Source organism: Festucalex cinctus, chromosome 3 (assembly GCF_051991245.1).
Source record: "Festucalex cinctus isolate MCC-2025b chromosome 3, RoL_Fcin_1.0, whole genome shotgun sequence".
Lineage (NCBI taxonomy): Eukaryota > Metazoa > Chordata > Actinopteri > Syngnathiformes > Syngnathidae > Festucalex > Festucalex cinctus.
In genome coordinates, this window is record NC_135413.1 from 18,513,000 (window position 1) to 18,537,710 (window position 24,711).

At 40.1% G+C, this 24,711-nt stretch overlaps 2 protein-coding genes across 14 annotated transcripts in view; both read left to right on the top strand.

The window, feature by feature from the left end:
* Positions 1-24,711, top strand: part of LOC144015911 (transcriptional enhancer factor TEF-1-like) — a 54,304-nt gene that overhangs the window by 18,151 nt on the left and 11,442 nt on the right. The gene's annotated exons all lie outside the window — the stretch shown is intronic.
* LOC144015909 (uncharacterized) lies at positions 5,374-23,291 on the top strand. 12 transcript variants are annotated; one of them, XM_077516377.1, is made up of 15 exons: positions 5,374-10,285; positions 11,415-11,522; positions 13,370-13,503; positions 14,883-15,039; positions 15,284-15,476; positions 15,567-15,617; positions 15,837-15,887; positions 16,156-16,206; positions 16,418-16,468; positions 16,754-16,804; positions 18,276-18,332; positions 18,859-18,915; positions 19,141-21,154; positions 21,300-21,443; positions 22,892-23,291. In XM_077516377.1, exons 3-15 carry the CDS (start codon positions 13,374-13,376, stop codon positions 23,134-23,136), a joined length of 3,252 nt encoding a protein of 1,083 aa, XP_077372503.1. In that variant the 5' UTR covers positions 5,374-10,285; positions 11,415-11,522; positions 13,370-13,373; the 3' UTR covers positions 23,137-23,291. The 12 variants fall into 12 exon arrangements, with proteins under 12 accessions (XP_077372503.1, XP_077372504.1, XP_077372502.1 ...); XM_077516378.1 differs by having other exon boundaries at positions 13,374-13,503; XM_077516376.1 differs by having other exon boundaries at positions 5,374-11,522.

Consider the following 24,711-nt stretch of genomic DNA (forward strand, 5'->3'; position numbering starts at 1 on the left):
TGGTCAAAGTGAGGAAACTGCGAACAACAAAGAGCTTGTAAAGAAAGTAACTCAGTTCCATGAAGTCCACCAGGAGAAGTGGAATAACATGATTTCATTTACAGTCCTGAGGAACACCGAAGAGATTTGGTGGAATGTCCTCATCCACATACTACTAATTAAATATCAAATGTTCAATGAACACTTCAAACCCCTTGCTAAAAGACCTTGGACCAATGCCTGGATGGAGCTTCATCCGGTGTCACAAAGGAGAATTTGCCTTAATCTGCATTTTTAACTTGAGACATTGCTGATGCCCAGGCAGTACTATCCTCGCCATGAGGAACTGTGGCCATCCCAATTCTCTCGAAACCCAAAATTGTGTGAACATTGGAGACTGTATGTGTTCTTGCAAGACAACTAATAACGCTTTGCAGTTGCAGAAGTAGGGGTGGCACCTATCAAATATTTTGGTATGTGGATATCTCACTAAAAATTGAATAATCAAGTACTGTATTCAAATTAAAAAAAAAAAGTTGTTTTTTTTACTTGGTTAAAGAACAATTATAAATACTGTACACAATCGAAAATAACAAATTTCACTTCATAATTAATGACCAACTGGTTGTTATTTTTAGATAATCAAAAAAAATTTTTTTACTTGAATTTAAATTGTGCATTTTTTTCCTCTTGAAAAATGAGTGAGATTTTGGCATGAGACGAAGTATTGTCAGAACCACATTAGTGAATTTGCTGGTTAAAACAGCACACTGAGTAAAGTACAACTGATTGTCTCGCCCCTCTAAGCGAGGTGAAATTCATTCTCCACATTTGACCCATCCACTGATAGAGCGGTGAGCAGCAGCAGGGGCTTGCGCTCGGGGATCATTTGGTGATCTACCCTCCCAATTCCAACCCGTGGATTGAACCCACGGCCTCCCAGTCTCAGGACGGACACCATTTCACTGAGCTGGTTAGTTCAAAAATTGAGCAATGGGAACTGCAATTGTGTCAGGCTGTCAGCAAAAGTAGTCCGATGGCTCTTGCCAGGGGAACCTGCTTAGCGGTAGCAGCTAGCCACGAGATGCAAACGCTAGCAACAGGCGCCGTGTGTCAGCATCATTAATGATTTTTTTAGCATCCTTAATTAGTGACTGAATGTGATTTCAGGATGCCATGTTGACATTGGTGGCAACAGTTTTTGTGACAGCAATATAAATGCCCCAAATAAGTCAGGAAGATGAATCAAGACAGCTGCCATTCCACCACGGGCAGGCAGGAAAAACTTCAAAATGACGTAAACTTTTACAGCCAGTGTCCACAAGAGAGTGCTGAAGAGCCCCTAGCATGACACACGGTAACCAGAATTTGTGTTTGTGCCTATGCGTGTGCGCGTTTGAACTAATCTAATAAGCAGATGGTCCTCTGGCTGCCACCAGCTGTGTTTCCCCCTCAGCCTTCTCTCTGCAAAGTAGAGTGCTCTCTAGTGAATTCTTCATGATACTGCGTCATTTCGGAACTTCTATAAGTAATAAATTAAGATATTGGATCTGAAGTACTTTTTCTCTGACTCATTTGATGGAGTCTTGTGTCGGGACCTAGCTAGCGCTACATTGCCAAAATCCATTTTTCATCTTCAATATTACTCGCATTTGAAGACGACCATGTCTGACCTTTAAGTCGTATTAAGGCTTTAATCTTATTGTTTTGTTTGTTGGACCCCAAAGTACCTTTTTGGTCTTTTCCCAATCCCTCCTCATCTGTGTTCCAAGCAGCAGTGGTCAGCTGCTTCAGTGAAATGCTGTGATAAAGCCAGTGCACACCACCTGCTTAGCAACAGGCACACTTTAGTGAACAGCTGGTGTGCATCGTGAATAGGATATCTCGTTCACATTTATCAGGTCAATCCAAATAAATGTTGTTGCAGCTTTGTGTCTGCTGGATGTGTCAATGTTTGCTCACATTTTTCACAGTTATAGCACGATGAGGCGATATGTAAATGTTTTGTCGGCAACAAGCAGGCTTAATAGGCAAGCATCAGCATCAATAGGCCCGAAAAGCATGCATGAACAAACATTGACAGCAAAACCTCTCCTCAATTGTTTGGTTAGCTAATTGAATTTGGCATTTCCTGTTTTCGGAGGTAAGGCATAGATGGTGTGTGAAATCTTCAGAAGGGTCGAGCAACATTTGGACAAAAATACAAGACTATTAATAAGGGTATGTTTATGCCACAACAACCTAGCATAAAAACAAATCAAATTGATTGCAGTTCACAAGCTGCAAAACGAGGAGGGAAAAAAATATATATTTTACACGAACGCATGTTTCAATGTATCCGCAAAGTTTCTTACTGTTTGGGCAGTTCGTCCACATGACGGCTCGGTTTCGGAGCTTGAAACCGATCACTTTTGAAACCGGGCTGCAGAGTGGAAAGATTTCAAAACGCGCCCCGTACGTTCCAATGTGGACACCATAGCAGGATAGCTACTCCTCCGGTGGTGACGTAATTCTCCCGTGGCTGCGTACAAACCTCCAGTCTGTCAACAACTATGGCGGATAGCCGTGTCGGTGTCGTTTTGCGCAACCTTAGATTGTTTATGCTTTTACAGCAAAATGTTTTTCGTGTTGTGTTCGTCTCACTGATCTGTATATATATTAGCTCAGTTCTCGACCCCAATATATTGGCAAATGCATCATTTGTTAACTTTGTTATAATTCTTTAATAAAAAAAAAATATATACGTTTCCTCCTGTAAACATCTTTAAGCATATAATTCATACGCGTATTTAAGGCAAGTTGTAAATTGACTGAAGTCCTCTGTTTATGTTTAACAAATTTAAAACGTCATAAATCAGACTGCTTGTACTAAGAACTGTCTCAAATGTTCTTTAATTTCGATACTGTAAATGTATAGGATTGTATGCCAAGAAACGTTTCTTGGGAGGAGCAATAGCACGGCCTCACGACTTCAAAAGTCTTGGCCTATCGGCTATCCAGTCATACATTCAGATTAGTGCCAAAGAAGCAGGAAATGAAGACTTTGGTTTATGGACATTGGACATTTTCACCATTTACACTGTGGTGCTTTCATTTGTAAAGAAAAGACCTCCTTTGTTTGTATGTTAAAATTCCAAAGAGCCAAAACATTTATTTATTTATTTTATTCAGTGAATTCATTTAGGGCTGTGCAATTGATCAAAATTCAACTAAAATTTCAATTGTTACACTACACAATTACAAAATCGCGATAACCGTAAAAATAAAATAAATAAATAAAAAAAGATTATTACTACTAATTTTGAGTTGTTTAAATATATTTATTGCACCTTTTTTTTTTTTTTTTTTTTTTTTTTTTTTAAATGACTAATTTAAGAAATCTTGTTTGGTCCAAAAGAAACTTGCACAATTTTAGTGTTTAAAAAAAAAAAAAATCTGATTTTTTCCCACATGTTGAAACATTTTCTTGTTTTGTGCCAACAAACAAATGATTGTGATGATTGTCATGATAATCATGATTCATATGTTCTTCATAATCGAGCAGCCCTAAATTCAATTACAAATGGTCTCACTTTAACAGTGACATATTTATGTAAAATTGATTTCTATAAAAATAGAAGCAAGCACATTTCACCGCATGTACAGAAATATTCGGTCAATATATGTAGATAGCTACCGGTATTAGTCTTTGGGGTATTTTGTCGAAAGCATGCCACACATTTCATTTAGATGACGGCAGATTGCTTGAAATTGTGAACAATGAAAAAAGCACAATATGTGTCCTTTAAACTTGACCCAACCCTGCAGTATGTGTCCAGCTTTAATATTTGGTTATTGTTATACTGCCTCTGGAAAACATGCAAAGAAAAAAAAATGTTGAAAACATGTTCTACTCCGAGGACTCCTTAAACCATTTTCCCCACACCTCACTGTCATTAACGGTGGTTTTGTGTTCCAGTAAAGGTAGAAAGAGCTGCAGGTGAGCAAAAAAATGAATGTGGTAATATCTTACTGTGAAAAACTATCTGTGGCTAAAGATACCCCCCACTGGCAGCAGGAAAATAGGCTGCAATAGAAAAGAGGAAGGAGATGTGCAAGGGTGCCGTGATGTACTTGTTAAAGAAATGCATCAAAAAATTAGGAAATAAATGTGTGTAAAAGTGAGCGAGAATATCGAGGTGAATAGTGGGATTATGTAGCAGAGATTCATTGTAATAACCAGCAGGCTAACACACCATAATCTACAGGTGAAGATGTTTAGAATATGTGTGCTTTAAATTACATTCCAAGTCGTCCTTAACTCATTTGCTCCCAAAGACGTATAAATACGTTCTATTTTAAATATTTCTGGTGTACCAAAGATGTATTTATGTTTTGTTTTGTTTTTTTGTTGTTTTTTTTATGCTAGAGCATAGAGAAGGCTTTGAATAAAGGCAGTTATTACAAAACCTGCCAGCAGGTGGCAGCAGAGTATAAGAGATCAGCCAGGGCGATGTTGCAACAAGTTGTTTTCCCCAGTTTTAGATTTGTGAATATTGATGAAACTAAGCTATATTCTAATGCTATTTGCTGCAAAACGAAAACAGATTGGTAGAAATTACTTCCCCCCCCCCAGATGTATCAAATAAAAATCTGTCAAAATTCAGCAAAACAGCAGCAAGCGAAGGGAGTTTGTTTCAGTGAAAATGGTTGGGAGTGAATGAGTTAATATACTGCACTCAGTTGTCCTGAATGGCTCTTTCGATCTCAAGTTGACACACTTAAACTGTGGGTTATTTGTTGTGTTTTCTAGACTCAATCACAGTTGACATGTTGGTCACTGCATCACATGGAATTTCTGTACTGATATTCCGCATATCGTCACCCTCTTAAAATAATTGCAAAAAAATATATATATATTTTTGCCGAAATCATCTCCTCATGATGCGAATGGTTCATTTTTTTGAGTTTCCTGAAAAATCTGAAAAAAAAAAAAAAAAAAAATCGTAGATGATTATTTTTAGTTTCACAAAATTATGGGAAAACCCCTGCAGATTTGTGACATTAGAAAGTGGCAAATTTGCAAGAAAAACTGTGAGAGAAAACAAAACAAAACAGAAACTTGTGTGCCCTGCCTGCAGTCACTGCTACGATCAACATACGTCTCTTGCTGCAATATATTTGGAACTCAAAATATGCACTGAGGCAACCAAATCTGGTGCGCATATGACTGTTTTCAGTACACAAACGCACCTGCACACCGCTTACAGTGAATTGCGGTTATAAAAGTTACAGTAGCTTCCCGTCCAGCATCAGTATATTTATTGTATCAGAAGAATATTACACATAAGAACAGAGGTTCCTTTGTCAGAAACAGTTGTTCAGCAGTTTAAGTTGAAGTGTGTGTCCTTACTTACGTCCAGATTGGGGACTTTCATGCGTTCACACACCAGTTGATTGGGGACACTAAAACTTTTGGGGACCAAAACCACTGTCCCCAATTAGATGACACTGTAGTTGCATTTAGCATGGTCAAATTAGTGTTCTCTCCAAAAATCTCGACCTGTCCCCAAAAACTACTTTTAACATTTTTTCTGTGTGTTTGTGTATGCTCCCCCCATTCAATCTGTGTGTACTCTACATTGCCCCTTGTGGAAGTGTGTGGTATAGGTCCCCAAAAGTGACATTTACCATATTCAATTTGTGTGTAACTATGATTTTTGGCGGGAATGTGTGCTAGGTCCCCAAAAGTGACATTATTTTGGCGGGAAAAGAACAATAGAAGGGTTTTGGGGCCCTAGCTTGGCAGCAGCTTGCTGCAGCAGTGCCAGTAAGACATCTCATCGAAGCCCTGGTTGAGCCCAACTCAACAAGGGCTCATGGGTTAGAGCTACGATCATGTGTTCCCAAGTTATGTTGTAGGATTTACTCCTCTTTCACTACGCGACCTTTGGGATCTTTCCGGTTGTACTAGTGGTTTAAAATATGATATACACGATGGGGTTGGGTATGGCTTATTCATACGAAATAATCAGGTGCCCTGCTGGTGGCGGGACCGAGCGACGAGGGTCAGGACACTGGTAAAGTGCCACCAGGAAGGTCCTGTGCCACTTGGGCGTGACCTCCCCGATCCCTACATTTGGAGTCCAGGGATGAAACCCGGGACATCCGATGGCGGGTGGGCCAGTTCTGTCATACGTCAAATTTGAACGTTCGAGTGTTACAGCAGGTGTAACATAATTTAATTATGGAAGAAAAAGAATAGAAGTGGGTTTGGGCCCTAACTCAGCAATGGTGGTGTTTTAGAAATGGTGACAAAAGACATGTAAGTAACAGGTGACATGTAAAACGCCATTGTTTCCAATTACTCCAGTCACAATAATAAAATTATCATGCCTTGATTAGGAGCAGTTTGTCATTAAAAATGTATTTATTATGAGGAAAACTTGAATAATGTGTTATCTAATATAAAATTAAACTATGTCATGAATTAGTTGACATCAAGTTTCAGAGTAACTTGGCTAACATTGTTTAAACTGGTCTAAATATTTTATTTTTCTTATTTTCATAAAAATAAGAAAAAAAAGAAACTGAGATAATCACTGGTCCTTCTGGGCATTTATTACTTTCATTCATCTAACATTACAGTCTGGCATAAAAAGTCTTTGCAAACTGGGTTAATTATACAATTCCTGAAAGCGAACAATTATGTGGGTTCCCAACTTTACCCTAATTCAGCTAGTTTAGGTCAAAGTTACTAACGTTAAGATAACATACTCCTACGCCCTCTGATTGTCTCATCAGTCCTCATGCCTTTAACTTACCAATAAGACACTGAGTACCAGGCAAACCAATGAGAGGCAGTGGAGGGTGGGTCTGGCTGACGCAAAACGCACTGAAAAAGAAATGGGTATATGCCGTACACCTAGCTTCGACATAAGTGGAAATGGACTTAATTAAGTGCTAATAAGTCTTGATGCATTGGCAAAGCACCCGGCGCCTTCATTGAAAAGGGAGCTCTCGTGATTTTGATGTGATGCCTTTGACCTTTGACCTTGGAGAAGTGGGTGGACACCCAGGATAAATGTACAGGATTCCAGCTCTGACATACTCTTGCTGCTGGTGGAGCCAAATGACGATGCTCCAACGCAATGGAAAGGTTGGCACAAGCATCTACCATACATGTTCATACACGCACTATTTCAAACCGGGTGGCCTCTGTGACTTTGGCACGACCTTTGTTACTCTTAGGCTTTATCGTGGAGGCTGAAATTTTGGGTACACGATGAAGTAGGGGTCGCCTTTAACATGCAGTATGTGGAAAGTAGGTACCTCTGGTTGCAGGGCCGAGCAACGAGGTCTAAACACACTAACAAAGAGGCGGTTGAGAGGCCCTGTGTGACTTTAGTGTGACCTTCTAAACACCTAATTTTGAATAGAGTGCTAAAACCCAGAACACACAATGGTTCCGGTGGAGCAACTTGTAGGGTACGTGAATCAATATCATTTAGATTTGGCGGGAAAAGAAGACTACAAGGGTTTTCCAAGCCTAGGTCCTGAACAGTCTGTGATAGCAGCAACAGCAATACAAATGCAACGACTTCAGTCATCAGTCAAGACACAGTGTCCAATCACTGGTGAGCTATTTTCGAACAGATCCGTCAGACATGCTGGCATCAAAACATGTACTGTACACTTTTTTTTTTTTTTTTTACAAGTACAATGCAAACTTTCCGTGTATCTTTCCTCCCACCCTAAGTACTAAATATGGTATTTTGGTTAATATTGCATGAGTGGAATATAACCAGCCAAATCCAGCAGTTTTTATTAATATCACAAAGCAGATAGTTTGCCACTTGCTCTCAAGTGAAAAACAATAATGTTATTCAGTTTACAACTAATAACCAATCACAGCACAACTTTAGAAAACAGGTGAGCTGTGACTGGTCATTGCCTGAGCCCCGAGCAACTGTGATGTTATCTTCAGTCAACAGCAAGTGGCAAAATGGCCACCCGCTGAGATAGATAAAAACGGATGGATTTTGATTCATAACTCATATTTCACAAATGTAAAATTAATAAGAACATCATGTTTAGAATATTGAGGTCACATATTGTCAAGAAATATTCAAGCCATTGTTTCCATAACATGCATCAATAACGGGTAAGACTGTCAATAATGAGCCCTTTTCCCTTTTTTTGAGGGGACGTGTAAGCAGGGCCAAATGCTTGGCTACTTGCAGAGTTGAGGCAACAAACTGCCACTTTGAAGTTAATTGTATCCAATTATATTCCCCCCTTGTCTGCAGAGCAGTTACAAGGAGGAAAAGGAGAGCCAGGTGATGGAGGGAAGTTAAAAGAGACATGCAAAAAACAAACAAACTGACGTGTCATTAATTGTGTGTGGTGGATAGATCCAAAGGCAGTAAAACATGGCAAGGAGACAAACAGAAATGAGAATAACTTTATTGACTGGATGGAACGTGGACAGATTTGGCAGGGACAGGGAGGGAGACACTTGGCGGAAACGGGGAGACACTTGAGTAATCGTGGAGACTTGAGACATGGACAGACTTGGATTAACATGGAGACAGGAGTAGACGTGGTGAACTAGATTAACAAACAACCTTGGCATAGACAAAAAACAACAGAACGACACTTAAACTTCAGTATGGACCCCTGACCCCACCAAGGACCTTGCGGTGGGCTCATCGCTTGCGCCGGCAGACACTGGATCCGGGATCATCCGCCGTACTCGTGCCTCCTGGGGTTAGACCCTGGGCTGGAGATTGTGGCAGAGACGAAGGAATTTGGGGCTGCAGCAGCCGAGACGAATAAACTTGGGGCTGCGGCAGCGGAGACGAATAAACTTGGGGCTGCGGCAGCTGAGACAAGGAGACTGCAGCAACCGGCCCCAACGGGGGGACCTGGGACGGCGGCAATCCACCAGGGACAGAGAGGCCGGGGGCTGCGTCAGCCAGGAACTGAGAGGCTGGGGGGCTGCGTCGGCCAGGAACTGAGAGGCTGGGGGGCTGCGTCGGCCAGGAACTGAGAGGCTGGGGGGCTGCGTCGGCCAGGAACTGAGAGGCTGGGGGGCTGCGTCGGCCAGGAACGTCCTGGGGCTGTAGCGGCAGCAGCGGCACAGGCGAAGCATCCTGGGGCGGGTGTGGTTCAGGAGAAGAGTCAAGAGGCGGCCGTGGCTCAGGAGAAGCGTCAAGAGGCGGCCGAGGCACAGGCGAACAGCCAGGGAGTGCATAGGCGCCGGGACGGGGGCTGGAAACCGCCAAAGTGCCGGGACAGGGGCTTGAAGCCGGAATGGGGTTTTGAGGCTTCCACCGGGTCCTTGTTGGTGGGCTAATTGTGTCATGAACTGTGGAATTTGGCTGTGGTGGATAGACCCAAAGGTAGAGAAACTTGGCCGGGAGACAAACAGATATGAGAATAACTTTGACTGGATGGAACCTGAGAAGACTGGGCATGATTTGGTATGGACATGAGGAAGACAGACTGGCGGAGTCTTGAGGGAGACTCAATTAACAAACAACTTCAGCATAGACAACCCCAACAGCCCACCACTTAAACAAACTTCACCATGAAGCCCTGACATAGACAATGATCCCACACAGACAAGACAAAACCAACAGCCTAAATACACCAACACTAATGAGAAACACCTGGGGAACACACTAGGGAGAGGGCGTTGATTGGTCAACACACACTGGGAAGGGGAATGACACACAGGTGGACCTAATCAGACATAACGAGACAGGGGAACCACAGGAACATAAGACACTTACCAAAATAAAACAAAACCAACTCAAACAAAATTGAAACACAACAATGTGTATGTGAAAACATGAGCTAGTTCTCAAGACAAGAATATTCCACTGGCCTGTCTAAAAATAGCTGACCAGTGATGGGACAATCTGACTTAGTAAGAACAATTAGAATAGGAATGTCAACATCTAACAACAGCATAGTCGTCTGTCCAGATGTGGTCTTGCACTAGGGGACCCCCCTTGACACTCAATGATCCGAACCACTTATCCACAGATTTTGACCATGGTCTGTGGTCTCAGTGTTGTGCTGTTCAAATAGCTCACGAATGACTGAATGCAAGATATGCCATTTTAACATGAATATTACCACTAAAATATTCCAACATCAACAAGCAACCAAATATCGATTTATAAAATTTTGATATGGACAGAAAGCCTGCCATACCTGCATGCACCCCTCTCTCCGCTCCCAGGGTTCAATGCATGTAGTTTACAGGAAACTTTCATGACACGAGAAGAGGACGCCAGAAGCAACAAACCATTAAAAGGTAAGACACCTGTGATTACAAATTGCTAACTGTATGTTAAGAAACAATGTTTAATGATAGATAAGTCTAGAGCTGGACTGGCACAAAAAATAAAATAGGCCCTGACATTTTGACTTAGGCCCACCGGCCTCCTGCCTAATGTAGTTTTGCCACTGATGTTTATTGATGATGTTTCAGTTGGCTATCTGTATTCGAACTTAACTAACAGACTGGTCCCTCTAAATTGTGGGCCAGCCTCTTGGTGTAAAAAGTAGGAAAATAATAATTAAAAAGCACTGCATCAGCCCCAATAGGCCCACCGGGCATGTGCCCAGTATGCCAGATGGCCAGTCCAGGCCTGGATAAGTTGATTAAAAAATATGCTACATTCAGGTTTCTGACATTGCAAATGATTGATCAAGTGATAATTAGGCCACGATACGTAGCTTGCGTGTCAGCTACACTTTAAGTAGTCTCACTTTAGTTGGAGTAGCTTTAAGTAGGGCCTACTGTTAGTCAAGGACCGAATTTTACCATCCGTTATGATTAATATCCAATCTACACTATCATATAAGGTGCATAGTGCTGTATGAAAAATAAACTGATTATTCGGTGCAAACAACAGATAATTGGCAGGTTTTGCATGTCTCTGCCAGTAGATTATGGAGTTATAGAAGACAAAATCTGTGACAAAATCTGCTTAACGTTTACTCACTGTATTGACAAAAATAATGTGTTTCGTCAATGGAGTGTGATGAATAAAATCTTAAATTTGTTGTGCTAAAAGTGGAATTCTGAATATTGTGCATGAAAATGGATAGATGATGAATTAGCTGTCATTATTATTTATTAGGGCCGGGTGATATGACCAAAATTGGTATACTGTAGGTTAGTTTATGCTTCACTAAAGACAAACAATATATCATCATATACATGTCAGGAAGAAGAAACATTTCAACAAAATAACATGAACACATATGGTGAAATTAGAAAATTACCCATGTACATTTACATGCAGCGGAGCAGAGATAAGAAATGCAAATTAAAATAACTATCAAACAATGCCTACACTTATTTTCCTTTAAAGATAAAATCAAAATACCTTTTATTCATTTATTATATTAACTGTTGCGCATATTGTGCATGTCAGGTGACAAAAAAGTGTGACCCGCCCCATTTTGTCGACGTCATTTCCTGTGTAGTCGCGGGAAAGCTGGACTTCGCGTTAGTCTTGGAGTTGGCGCCGTTCTGTTCGAAGGTAGGCTACTAAACTGTCTTAAGTATTTTAAAACGATCGCTTTTTGAGCAGCATTTTCCATATACTGACTGATATGCCTGTAAATTCGAGGGCGCTAGATATTTTTCAGTAACCTAAGACATTGCACGTTGTTTGTTGGCATACTGCTGACTGGAGCTTGCAGCCTTGACCTCGCTAAGTTAGAGGAAATTTCAAACTCATTAGGCTTGCGCTAACAAGCCTTGTCCTAAAATGCAGCGGAATCTCCAGTTACGAAAAATTCCCCCCCAAACAAACTACCCCCCACCCACCCACCCCGCTTTTTTTTTCTTTAATTAGCTTTTTTAATTCCAAACAAATTTTTGGTCGAAAATATGACTCTAGTGACGCATATATTTTGTTATGCAAACCGTCTCAGCATTGCTGATGTAGTTTGCGAACAGGTGAACGACAGTAGGCTTCTGCGTGTAGCCTCTTTTTCTCGTTCACTCACTCGCTACTGGCCAGTGGCCAAGGAGGGGGGGAGGGGAAGTTTCTCTCTTCTCGTTCATTCCGTACTGGCCAGCACTTTTTTTTTTTTTTTTAATTACGAACAAATTTTTGGTCGAAGATATGCCTCTAGTGACGCATATATTTTGTTATGCAAACCGTCTCAGCATTACTGATGTCGTTTGCGAACAGGTGAACGACAGTAGGCTTCTGCGTGTAGCCTCTTTTTCTCGTTCACTCACTCGCTACTGGCCAGTGGCCAAGGAGGGGGAGGGGAAGTTTCTCTCTTCTCGTTCATTCCGTACTGGCCAGCACTTTTTTTTTTTTTTTTTTTTAAATTAAGTTTTTAAATTACGAACAAATTTTTGGTCAAAAATATGCCTCTAGTAACGCATATATTTTGTTATGCGAACCGTCTCAGCATTACTGATGTCGTTTGCGAACAGGTGGACAGTAGGCTTCTGCCTGTAGCCTCTTTCTCGTTCACTCACTCGCTACTGGCCAGTGGCCAAGGAGGGGGGGAGGGGAAGTTTCTCTCTTCTCGTTCATTCCGTACTGGCCAGGTTGGCGGTGGGGAAGTTACCTCAAACTGGCCTCATGCCCTAATTAGTCGAAGCTCCAGTTCCAGCTTGCTCTTTACCATGCACGCTCGTAATTGGTCAATTGTAGGGGGCGGGAGGACACCTCACGTGGGGGTGCAATTTATATGCAGGGAAGCGCAAGAGAGAAAGGAGTGAACACGAAGTCAAGTCAAGTCAAGCTGATGACACGTTGTTTTACAAAATGAGCGACAGAAAAAGACGCACATATGGACACATTTTGACTTCGTGGATAATACCAGGGCAGAGTGTAGAAGTCTTTAACCCCAGAAAGACAGAACAGTAGATGAACTGGGTAAAATAATGGCTGACATCGTTAATGCTCATTGTGGCTTAATTACCTCTTCTCCTTTTGTATTGTGCCAAAAAGGTGCATACGCACAGTGGTCTCTCTCACTGGAGCGGTCGGCTAGATTTCTGATGAATGTCACGTGGCAAAAACGTTTGGCTGTATGTATGATACACATATAGTATTTACTGTATTGGTGTGTCTCTTAAATTGGATTTGGGGGGGCCCGAATGACACACAAATCTCTGTCTACTCCCTGTGGTTAAGTTTCATCCATTTTACTTCTTGGACTAACTGCCATTCACCTAGAAGATGACATTAATTGGTAAATGTGTTCATAATGGGAAACAAATGTGTAGCTGCAGTCTCTAAAGCATGAGGTGTGGAACTATGAGTGTGTAATTTTGGATATGTTTATGTAGACTTTTTAAGATAATGTTCAGAGTGAGTTACATAATCCGCCTTGATAACCAAAACCCTCTTTGCCATAGAAAGATGGCAAACAATGGAAGAACAGTGCAAAGGCGGAGGAATCGGGTCACTCCACAAAAAGATGCTGAGCAGCATGTACTATTGGAAAAGGATAAGATGGGACTTAGAGAGTCCTTCATTAACCCATTCAAAGGTGAGTATACATTTTTCAAGACATTAATTTGATCTTTGTTTATGTGCATGATATGAATGGCTCTCATAGCTGCAATTAACCAACTGCAAATTAAGACATGTTTTCCACATACATGCATCTGTAGTAGGCTGCTACAGATTCATTTTGGTGGCCACTAATAGATTTTAGATCAAAATGTGACTTGTGTGTACATTTTGTTTTGCTGTGTGGAGATTTTGCCACTTTGCTCCTTGTGTGTGTGCTGATTAATACCACCGCTTTTCTTTATGATGATGCAAATACAGCACATCAAATGAAGTATCAAAAGTAGCATTGATCTTTGAGTCGATCTTGTTATCAGAGGCAACACTAATTCAGTACTTGTGTATTTTGTTTGGAAACACCATTTGATATGGGGAAAAATTCACATTACGATATCAATTGCAGCCCTATGCTAATGGTATACAGTGTTCCCTCACTTGTTACGGGTGTGGTGAATTTCCTCGAGGTCGTAGTGGTTAAATAAAGTGACACGTATGAAAAACTTTGACCTGTTATAAAAATAGCTCGACACTGACTTGCTAAGAATTAAAAAGTAAAATGTTAACTTTTTTTTTTTAAACCTGTCATGACACGTTTCTTAATTTACCAAATATTATATATTTTGATTAAAAGTGTCATAGATTGTGTTAAATACAAGAAAGCGCTGTCTATATTTACTCATACAAAAAAGGACAAATAGCAGCATAAATAATTTTATGGGGTACTCACCATTGAAATTGGTGGTAAAAATCTGCGATAGAGTGAATCAACAATAAGTGAACTGCGAAGTAGGGATGGACCACTGTATATCACAATATAAAATAGGGTTAAAATATATATTAAATTAGTATTTTCTGAATAGATTATTTTAGTCTTTAGCGCTAACCCATGTTAACAACTGAGTCAGAAGCTAAAGGGCAAATATCAACTAAAATACTTAATACGATTCACACCTTCCTTTCATGGCAGCATTTAAAAAGCATGTTTCTGGTATCGTGATAGTCATGTACAGTTTCACAGTATTGGTGCCAGTCTGCATAGTTTTGGTTCAATTTCAAAATATTTACAGCCAAAAAAAAAATCTAAAGTCACAGTTTTGTCATCAGTTTGTCTCCATCTTTAATAAACATGTCAGGAATGATGGTACAAGCTGCAAAATCTAATCAAAGTTCAATGTATATAATCTTAATTATCTTCATTATTTGTCTATACTTTTAAAGAATTCAAATTGTTAACTAATGATGGTTTTAAAAAGCGCATTTGCTTTTTGGTGCAAAATGCTGTATGTTCTGATTAGTCGACTAATTACGACTACTGTTGATTAGATTATTTTTATTTTTTTCTCGCCTCTCCTCAAGGTCGAGGTGTGGTTGCTACACAGACTTTTACCAAAGAAGAATTTGTGCTGGAGTACCGTGGAAAGCTTTGTGAACAAGGTCTTGAGCAAAATTTGGAGCGTAATGAACAAGAAGCAGTCTTCCTATTTTATTTCAACTGGAGAGGTAAAGGTTGGTGGTAAGTATTTCTCTATCTGAACTTGAGTTGAGTTGTTTGGAATGTTTATGGACAAAAAAAACAAACACAGATGTGTAGTCAACATTCGCTATGAATGAGTACTACGTAATGCATAGATCAGGCATGATCTATGCCTTTGCTCAGCCGTTAGATAAAACTTCAAACTCTAGACTTCCCTTTTCCATTTGAATCATATCTATACTGGGCAGGCAGCTTCCACTCTTATTTCCCTCCCCCCCTCCAGTCTTGATGCATCAGATGAAGACCAGTCATTGGGAAGGCTCGTAAATGACAACCACATAAAGCCAAACTGCAAGATGAAGGTTATTGAAGTTGGTGGTTTGCCACATCTTTGCCTTTTTGCAATCCGAGACATCGCTCCAGGTGAAGAATTGTCGTATAACTACGGAAATTCAGACTGGCCTTGGCGCAAAAAGGTATTGGGTCATTTATGTCATCTTGTAACTTATTCATGTTATGTTTGTGCTATCATGTTTTCCATATATTGTCTTTTCCTCTTTGAGCAGACACCATCACTTGAGGCCGCTGAAGACACGAATGCAAGCAAAAGACCTAAGGTGAAATACAGGTTCTACTACACTGCTTCTATCATTTAATATAGGGGAAATTGTGTGTGTTTTTACGAAACCCCAACTCAAAAGTAGTTGGGGCATTGTAAACAAGTACAATAGGATTTACAAATCTTTTTTGACCTAGATATGTACTGGTATCTTATTGTGCCATGTTATGATTGCTCTATCATGGTTTCCATATATTGTCTTTTCCTCTTTGAGCAGACACCATCACTTGAGGCCGCTGAAGACACGAGTGCTAGCAAAAGACCTAAGGTAAAATACAGGTTCTACTACACACTGCTTCTATCATTTAATATAGGCAAAATTGTGTGTGTTTTTACGAAATTCCAACTCAAAAGTAGTTGGTGCATTGTAAACAAATACAATATGATTTGCAAATCTTTTTGCGACCTGTAACTGTCCCCGATTAGGTGATAATTTGTCTGTCTTCTTTTGAATAGACCCAAAAGTATGTATCTTATTGTGCTGTGTTATGATTGCTCTCACGTTTTCCATGTATTTTCTTTTCGTCATTGAGCAGACACCATCACTTGAGGCCGCTGCACACACGAGTTCAAGCAAAAGACCTAAGGTAAAATACAGGTTCTACTTGACACAGCTTCTATCATTTAATATAGGGGAAATTGTGTGTTTTTACAAAACCCCGACTCAAAAGTAGTTGGGGCATTGTAAACAAATACAACAGGATTTGCAAATATTTTTCGACCTATATATCTCTCTAATTGTGCTATGTTATGATTGCTCTCACGTTCTCCATATACTTTCTTTTCGTCTTTGAGCAGACACCATCACTTGAGGCCGCTGAAGACACGAGTGCTAGCAAAAGACCTAAGGTAAAATACAGGTTCTACTACACACTGCTTCTATCATTTAATATAGGGGGAATTGTTTGTTTTTACGAAACCACAGCTCAAATGTAGTTGGAGCATTGTATTAACGTATAAACAAATACAATGACTTGCAAAACGTTTTCGACCTATATTCACACAACTGTCCCAGATTAGGTCATGAAAATTTCTCTCGTTATGAATAGACCCAAAAGCAGCCTAAGTATCGTATTGTGCCATGTTAGGGTTGCTCCGTCATGTTTTCCATATTGTCTATTCTTGTTTGAGCAGACACCATCTCTTGAAGTTGCTGAAGACATGAGTGCTGGCGACAGATGTCAGGTAAGATCCAGTTTCTAAAACTGCTGTTTCATGTATTGTTTTCGGCTAAACTGATTTTTCGTGTTGTAGTTAGGGCTGAACGAGTGTGGAAAATGATCTAATTGCATTTCACCCCCCCAAAAATAATGGATATACAGTGTTCCCCAACTTTTTGCAGGTGATACATTCCATGCCATGAGTAGCAAGTGTGTTCCTCAGTTTGTTTAAAATGGCCCCAAAATTATGGATGGGCGTAGCTATCACAATGACAATCCCCATTTAGGTTTGGGTGTTAATTGTGTGTGCTTGTGTGTTTTGAATGACCCCAAAAGTATGGATCACCATAGCTACTGTAGTGATAACTGTCCCCAATTTGACTTGGGTATCAAGTGTATGTGCTAGTGTGTTTTGAATGACCCCAAAAGTATGGATAGATATAGCTATTACAGTGACTGTCCCCAGTTAGGTTTGGGTGTTAAGTGTGTGTGCTAGTGTATTTTGAATGACCCCAAAAGTATGGATCGCTATAGCTACAATAGTGATGCCTGTCCCCAATTTGACTTGGGTATCAAGTGTGTGTGCTAGTGTCTTTTGAATGACCCCAAAAGTATGGATCGCTAAAGCTACAATAGTGATGCCTGTCCCCAATTTGACTTGGGTATCAAGTGTATGTGCTAGTGTGTTTTGAATGACCCCAAAAGTATGGATAGATATAGCTATTACAGTGACTGTCCCCAGTTAGGTTTGGGTGTTAAGTGTGTGTGCTAGTGTATTTTGAATGACCCCAAAAGTATGGATCGCTATAGCTACAATAGTGATGCCTGTCCCCAATTTGACTTGGGTATCAAGTGTGTGTGCTAGTGTCTTTTGAATGACCCCAAAAGTATGGATCGCTAAAGCTACAATAGTGATGCCTGTCCCCAATTTGACTTGGGTATCAAGTGTGTGTGCTAGTGTCTTTTGAATGACCCCAAAAGTATGGATCGCTATAGCTACAAGAGTTAGGACTGTCCCCAATCTGACTTGTGTATCAAGTGTGTGTGCATATATGTAAAATGACCCCAAAAGTATGTCTAGACCGGGGGTGTCACAATGACTGTCCCCAATTAGGCTTTGGTGTCAAGTGTGTATCTGTGTCTTTAATGACCCGAAAAGTATGAAAAGCCACACCTATCGTAATTGCTGTCCCCCAGTATGATTTGAGTATCAAGCGTGTCTTTGTTTTAAATGACTTAAAAAGTATGGGTAGCCATAGCTGCAGTATTGTTTTCAGTTGGACTTGGACATGAAGTGTTTGAATGACCCCAAAAGTATGGATTGTCCACGTTCAACTTTGACCAGTTAGCTTGACGCTAAAAAATGTCCCAAAATGCAACAAACGCAGTCACCTGAAGCCGTAAAATATAAGCATATAAAATTATCTAAAAATATCATTGTGTAATGTTGTTTTCTCTATCATGTTTTTTATTCCTATACGTTTGATCTTTGTCAGCAGACACCACCTCTCGAGGTGGGAGATGACAGGATGGATGCTGGCGACAGGCCTCAGGTAAGATCCAGTTTCTCCCACACCGTTGTACCATGCACTGATTAGGGCTGAATGGTTAATTGAATTTGATAAAACATGTTGTATTTTTAAATTAATTGTAAAGACACAGATTTGACAGGTCATTATTGTATTGAAAAGTGGTGGGGTGGAGGAGCCCAAAAAATTCCTTTAGTGAATTAGGTTATGGCATATTGTGCGTGTCTCTCTGTTTTGATTGGCCCTAAAATTATCGGTCCACATGGCTATCGTAATAACGTTCCTTGTGTGGTGTGATTTGAACAAACAAATAGTATGGTTTGGTATGTTTGTAGTAATGCCTGGACCAATTAGGTCAGGGCAAATTGGCTGTTTTGAATGACCCCAAAATTATGGATAGACAATGTTAAGTTGAAATGTCCTGCCATAGATGCAGTCACCTGAACACCTATAAAATTAAGTGTGAAATTATTTTTAGCATTTTTTTTTCTTTTTTTTTTTTTTTTTTTTTTTTTTTTCTTGTAATCATTTTTTGTATTTGTCATTTCAGCAGACACCATTATGTGAAGTCACAGATGATATCCTAAATGTTGCCAATAGTCCTCAGGTAAGGTTAATAAATACAAGTTATCACTGTTAGATTTTCATGCGTGAAAAAATAGGATAAAATTTATATTAATCTGTAATGACATGAGTAGTTTGGCCTTTATATATGTCCTTATGTGAATGTCTTATTTTTTCACATTCTACAGACAAAAAAAAAGATGTGATTTACAAAGAAACGTTTTTCCTCAATACATTATGGTAACTGTACACTTTTTCTTTTCTTCAGTCTTCCACATGTTTGGACGAATCACCGGAGATCTCTGATGATACAGACTATGATGATAAAGATTATATTCCAGAAACAGAAAAACAAAATATGTTCGACTCTGACGATAGCATAGACTTGTGTCCACTGGAGAAAACATCATCTTCATCTGTCTTCCCATCTTTGGCTAATTCAGCTATTGATGCTCAAACCTCTGAGAAGACAAAGACAAACACTTCAAGGAAGAGGAGCCTACTTAAGGTCTCTGGGACAAGAAACCAAAGTCCTCTGAAAAAAAGCAGAGTCCAGTGTATTTCAGAATCTATCAAAGTGTCTCCACCCTCAAACTCTAAAATTAAGAGAGTATATGATAAACGGAACTACTGTCTGTATTGTCTAACGCCCTCATCAAAAATTGCAAGACATCTAGAAGCTAAGCATGCAGATAAAGAAGAGGTTGCGAAAGCATTCATGCATCCAAAGAATTCACAGGCAAGACGAGATGAGTTGAATATTTTACGACGCCGTGGAAATTATGCTCACAATTCTCTTATTGTGAGGAGTGGAGAAGGAGATCTGCAGGCCTGCTATAGACCTCGGGAAAGAAAACAAGGTTCCGATTTTATCCATTGTTTTCATTGCCAAGGGCTCTATGCCAAGAAAACAATCTGGAAGCACATTAAAATCTGTCCTGCCAAGAAAAAATCTGAGAAGGAATTAGGTGTTTCTAAAAAGCGAGTTCAATCAAGATGTGCATTAAAAACTGCAGTAGCATGTGAAATTAGTGACGGATTAAAAACTGTACTTTCCTGCATGATCTACGATGAGGTGACTCGTGTGATCTATGACGACGACCTACTCTTAAAGTTTGGACAGCATCTCTTTGATCTAAATGGATCAAGAAAGAACCGACATGACTACATAAGGCAAAGACTTAGAGAACTTGGTAGACTGCTGACAGAGGCCCGGAAGAATTCATCTATTCGCAAGGCAGTGGAGCTCATCTATCCTGCAAACTTTAATCGTGTGATAACTGCAGTGAAGGTATTGGCTGGGCACAACTCGGAAAACAACACATACAAAAAACCCTCCTTAGCCTTAAAAATTGGTCACAGTCTGGGTGTACTTAGTGAGCTGATTGAAAGTGATAGTTTGTCTTCAGTTGACAGAGATGAGTGCTTGTTGGAATATGCTAGAGAATTTAAGACAATCAAAAATTTCAGATGGAAGGCATTGATTAGCAGAGGTGCGACGACGACAATGACAGAGGCAAAGTGGAATGCACCACAGATTTTACCTTTCACTGAAGATGTCAAACTTTTGGACGAACATGTGGAAAAGAGTAGAGAAGTTGCAGAAAGAATGCTTAAACTCTGTCCTTCTGCGAGTAATTATGCAGCACTGGCGAAAGTGACACTGGCTCAGGTGATAATTTTCAACAGAAGAAGAGAAGGAGAGGTGTCAAGAATGGAACTGTCTACTTTCGTAGAAAGGAAAGAGCTGGAACATAACGAGGACATGGCAGCCTGTCTCACCCCTCTGGAGAACAAGATGTGCGAGTTTTTCACTAGATTAGAAATCAGGGGGAAACGAGGAAGAGGTGTCCCTGTGCTCCTAAAACCATCAATGGTCTCAGCCATGGAGCTCCTAGCTCAAACCCGTGAGATGTGTGGAGTCTTAAAAGAAAATGTATTCATGTTTGGAAGACCGGAAGCCATGACTGCTTACAGAGGGGGAGAGTGCATCCAAAAGCTTGCAAAGGAGAGTGGTGCTAAAAATCCAGAGGCCTTAACATCAACAAGGCTCAGGAAGCACATAGCTACAATGTCACAGGTTCTTAATCTTCAAGAAAATGAAGCAGACCAACTTGCGGACTTTCTGGGACATGACATTCGTGTGCACAGGCAGTATTATCGACTACCACAAGGAACACTACAGCTTGCCAAAATGAGCAAAATGTTGTTAGCTGTGGAGCAAGGAACCCTCTCCCAGTATAAAGGTCAAACCCTTGATGACGTTCAGATTGACCCGCAAGGTATGGATGTGTGTTTATTGGTACAACATATTGTGAATGCTGCCAAGTCAAGATTGTCTTTCTGCTAAATTAGCTTGTTCTCTCACACGTTAACAGAACACTTCTTTGAAAGCTACAATCTTCAATGTTTTTGCTCTATTTTCAGAAAAAGTTGACTCTACACAAGACCCAGAGGAATCAAGCGATGAGGAAAGTGATCTCACAGTCCCAGAAGCTACAGGGGAAGCAGATGTTGAGGAAGAGGCTGCAACATCCCTTCCATCTTCTTCCAAGACCACTCTCATTGAAGGTACAAACAAAAATTAGATAGAGAAACTGTTTTTCACTGGCCTATACTACGTAATTGATTTTGGTTTTCACTGGCCTATACTACGTAATTGATTCTCCTAGGTAAGGTTCTGTAAAATAAGTATGGGTGTTCATTTGGAAGGTTATGAAAATAATGGATAGACTGCAGTAACCATGGTTTAATTTAGTTGACTCTCCTGTTATTTACAGAAACAAGGAACAAAGCAAAAATGCAGTTAAGCTCAACACCAGGGTTTTTCCTGGCTCAAATTGAAACAGAGGTGGCATCCCACTGTCTATGATGGGTGACTACTGATATCGGGTATCGGTGCCAATACCAGTCTTATTTTAAGGTGTCAGTACTCACGGCGGTGACCGATACATTTAAATGCCACCCTCCTGCAGCCGTTTTACGAAACGGGACAAGAAATTATATGAACACAAAATTGCCATTAACTTCATGCAATTTTAAGGAAAAATAATATATTGGGATATAGATGTCTTTCTTTAAAATAATCTGTCATTTATGGGTGGGGAATTTTATTGACTAGTGGTATCGATATTTGATATCATTATCAGTTGGAGAAAAAAAATTGTATCGAACATCCCTAATACTGACCGTGCACCATTACGTGTATGTATTCTGTAAATTCAAGAGACTCTTTCATTTTTTTTTTTTTTTTTTTTTTTTTTTTTTTTTTTTTTTTTAAACAAGGAACATATAATAGGTCCGTGTTGCAATAATAAGAATAATAGTTCAAATAAGAATGGCAGTGGTTACAATTTTGTTGTTTTTGTTTTTTAATGGGACACATCCATTAGCGAGGTGCTTGGCCATATTGAAGTTGTCCTCGCCTCGAGCCACAGTAACTTAAAAAAAGCCTTACAGGTTTGCTGTGACTGTTGGCCATGTAGGCAAAAAACTCCATGTAACACTTGGCACGTCACGGAGTGCTTGCAGCAATATTCCTGCCTTCACGCACTAAAGAGGTGTGCCACTTACTGATGTCTACAATGTAGACTACATATATTTTAGATACCGGTGCTATTTAAAAAAAAAAAAAAAAAAAGTGATACCGAGCAGTTTTTGACACTGAAACAATGAGGTACGGTACTAATACTGGTATCCTGTGCAACACTAGGCCACCGGTGGCTGCATTTCTTAACAATGGCGAGTAAGCCTATTTTTGCATTTTATTCAAATGAAAACCCGTGGAGAAGGGAGATTACATCTTTGCATTCTTTGAGTGAACACTCATCGCTCTATAGACCAGGCTAAAATTTTAAAGGTATATTTAATTTTTAAGCTTTGGTCCTATGAAGACAAGGAACAGTATTACTTTACCAATGTCGTACTTGCATTCAACATTGGAACTAAAAGAGCAGAGGTCATGTTTTGACTTTTTTAATTTGGACTGAAATTTTTTGACAGCGTTTGTCTTTTAACAGATATGGGAGTTTCCCAGATGACAGGAGGCATCACCAAACGTAAGTGGACCGATGCTGAAATATATGCTGTCGAAAAGCACATGATGCACTTCATCCATAAATGCCAGGTACCACAAAAGTTGGACTGCCTTCGCTGTATTAATTCTGAACCACATGCCCTAAAAAATCGCACTTGGACTGGTGTCAAAAACTTTGTCAGAAACCGCATTACGACCTTAAAGAGAAGGGCTTCTGCCAAATGCTAAGTCTCTTGGTTCGTTATTTTAAGAAATCCTCCTATAAGTGATGCACTCTCCTCACTTGTTCGGATAGTATTGGTACACCAATGTTATATTTTGCTTGTTATATTGTTATATTGTTATGTTGTTGTATATATTGTTAAATATAAACTGACACCAAATTCTAATTTGTTGGGTTTTTTTTCCTCCTTCTTTAACAGTGCATCCCTCCAACACTGGTTCGATGTCTTTGTTGTATGTGTTGAATATACTGTTATTTCACTAAATGCATTTTCAAATAACTGTACATTAAAAATGTTATTCATGATAGGCAAAGTATTAAATCTGACTAAAAATAGCAATATTAGCAAAGTATCACTTTAAAAACAACATACAGCAGAAACAATCACAACAGACCATTTCTGTCAAGAATTCTGGAAGCATAGAAACATACTGATTGTCTTTATTATGGAAATGTTTTTTGTTTTTGCAGGTATTTGGTGTTGATTTTTAAGGTGCCATCAGAGGAAATTGCCACACCCTCATTTAAAACATGAAATGATTATACATGTAATGATCATTTCTTGTCAGTCTGAGGTGATTTTGGTTTCATTCAGAGGTGAACTCCTTCATATACTGTATTCAACAGTGTTGAGATTGATTCTCACTGCTGGATGCTTAAATATGTATGATGTACATAGTATTTTTACCTTTGTCCCCAAAGGAAGGTAAGGTCCTCAAAGGTGACTTGAATTAGTTTGTGTATTCGTGTATTGCTGAGGTCCCCAAAATGGACATTAAAATTCCCCTGTCCCCAATCTCAAGGTAAAAATTCAGGTCTGTGAAATCTTGATGGAAGCTCAATTCCCAGGTGATTTTTACATTCTGTGATTTTTTTGTGTTGTATTACACCAACTTGCATCTTTCTAAGACATTCAGAAAGTGGTGTCCTCAAAGGTAGGGTATCAGAATGGTGTCCCCGAAATGGACTTAAGCGAGTATGTGTGTTTGTGTGTGTTCTGGGGCTTCTGTTGGTCACGGTTAATGACCATCTGACTTTGGCCTTCAAGTCTTTCACTGGCCAAGTACAGCGGGAGGCAGAGACAGGAAGGGGGAGGGAGCAGAAGCCTATTCACTTGGAGAGGGACAGAGGAGGGGAAAGAGAACAGCCAGAACAGAAGATGGATATACAGTGGGAGGGAGTATGCGTGTGTGCGTGCGTGTTGGAGAGTTCAAAAAGAGGGAGGGCCAGAGAGAAAGATGTGTGCCGCAGGGTTAGTGAAGGATGATAATTCACCGTTAAGCCTCCTAGAAAGACCAGCTGGCCCCTCTGGAGTCAGATGTCAGCCTCCGCAGCCAGGACTTGTCCTCTGTGTCCGCGCGCACGTGTATGCACGCGCACGAGTGTGTGTGTGTGTGTGTGTGTTGGCGGCCATGCATGCGTGTACATGTATGTGTGTGTTGTCAGTGGCAGCGTTTGACTGCTGGAAGGAAAACACCTGCATGGCGAGCTGTAGATTTTATCAGTCTAAGCTGCATGCTGCCTATCTCAGTGAAAGCTCGTTTGGTCAGAATACACGCAAACACACATGCGTGCACGCA

Bases quoted from the DNA above. Each gene is read 5' to 3' on its own strand.
- LOC144015909 (XM_077516369.1), top strand. From the start codon at position 13,314: ATGTTCAGAGTGAGTTACATAATCCGCCTTGATAACCAAAACCCTCTT. The intron at 13,504-14,882 runs GTGAGTATACAT...CCTCTCCTCAAG, and splicing joins CTTCATTAACCCATTCAAAG to GTCGAGGTGTGGTTGCTACA. The intron at 18,333-18,858 runs GTAAGATCCAGT...TTGTCATTTCAG, and splicing joins ATGCTGGCGACAGGCCTCAG to CAGACACCATTATGTGAAGT.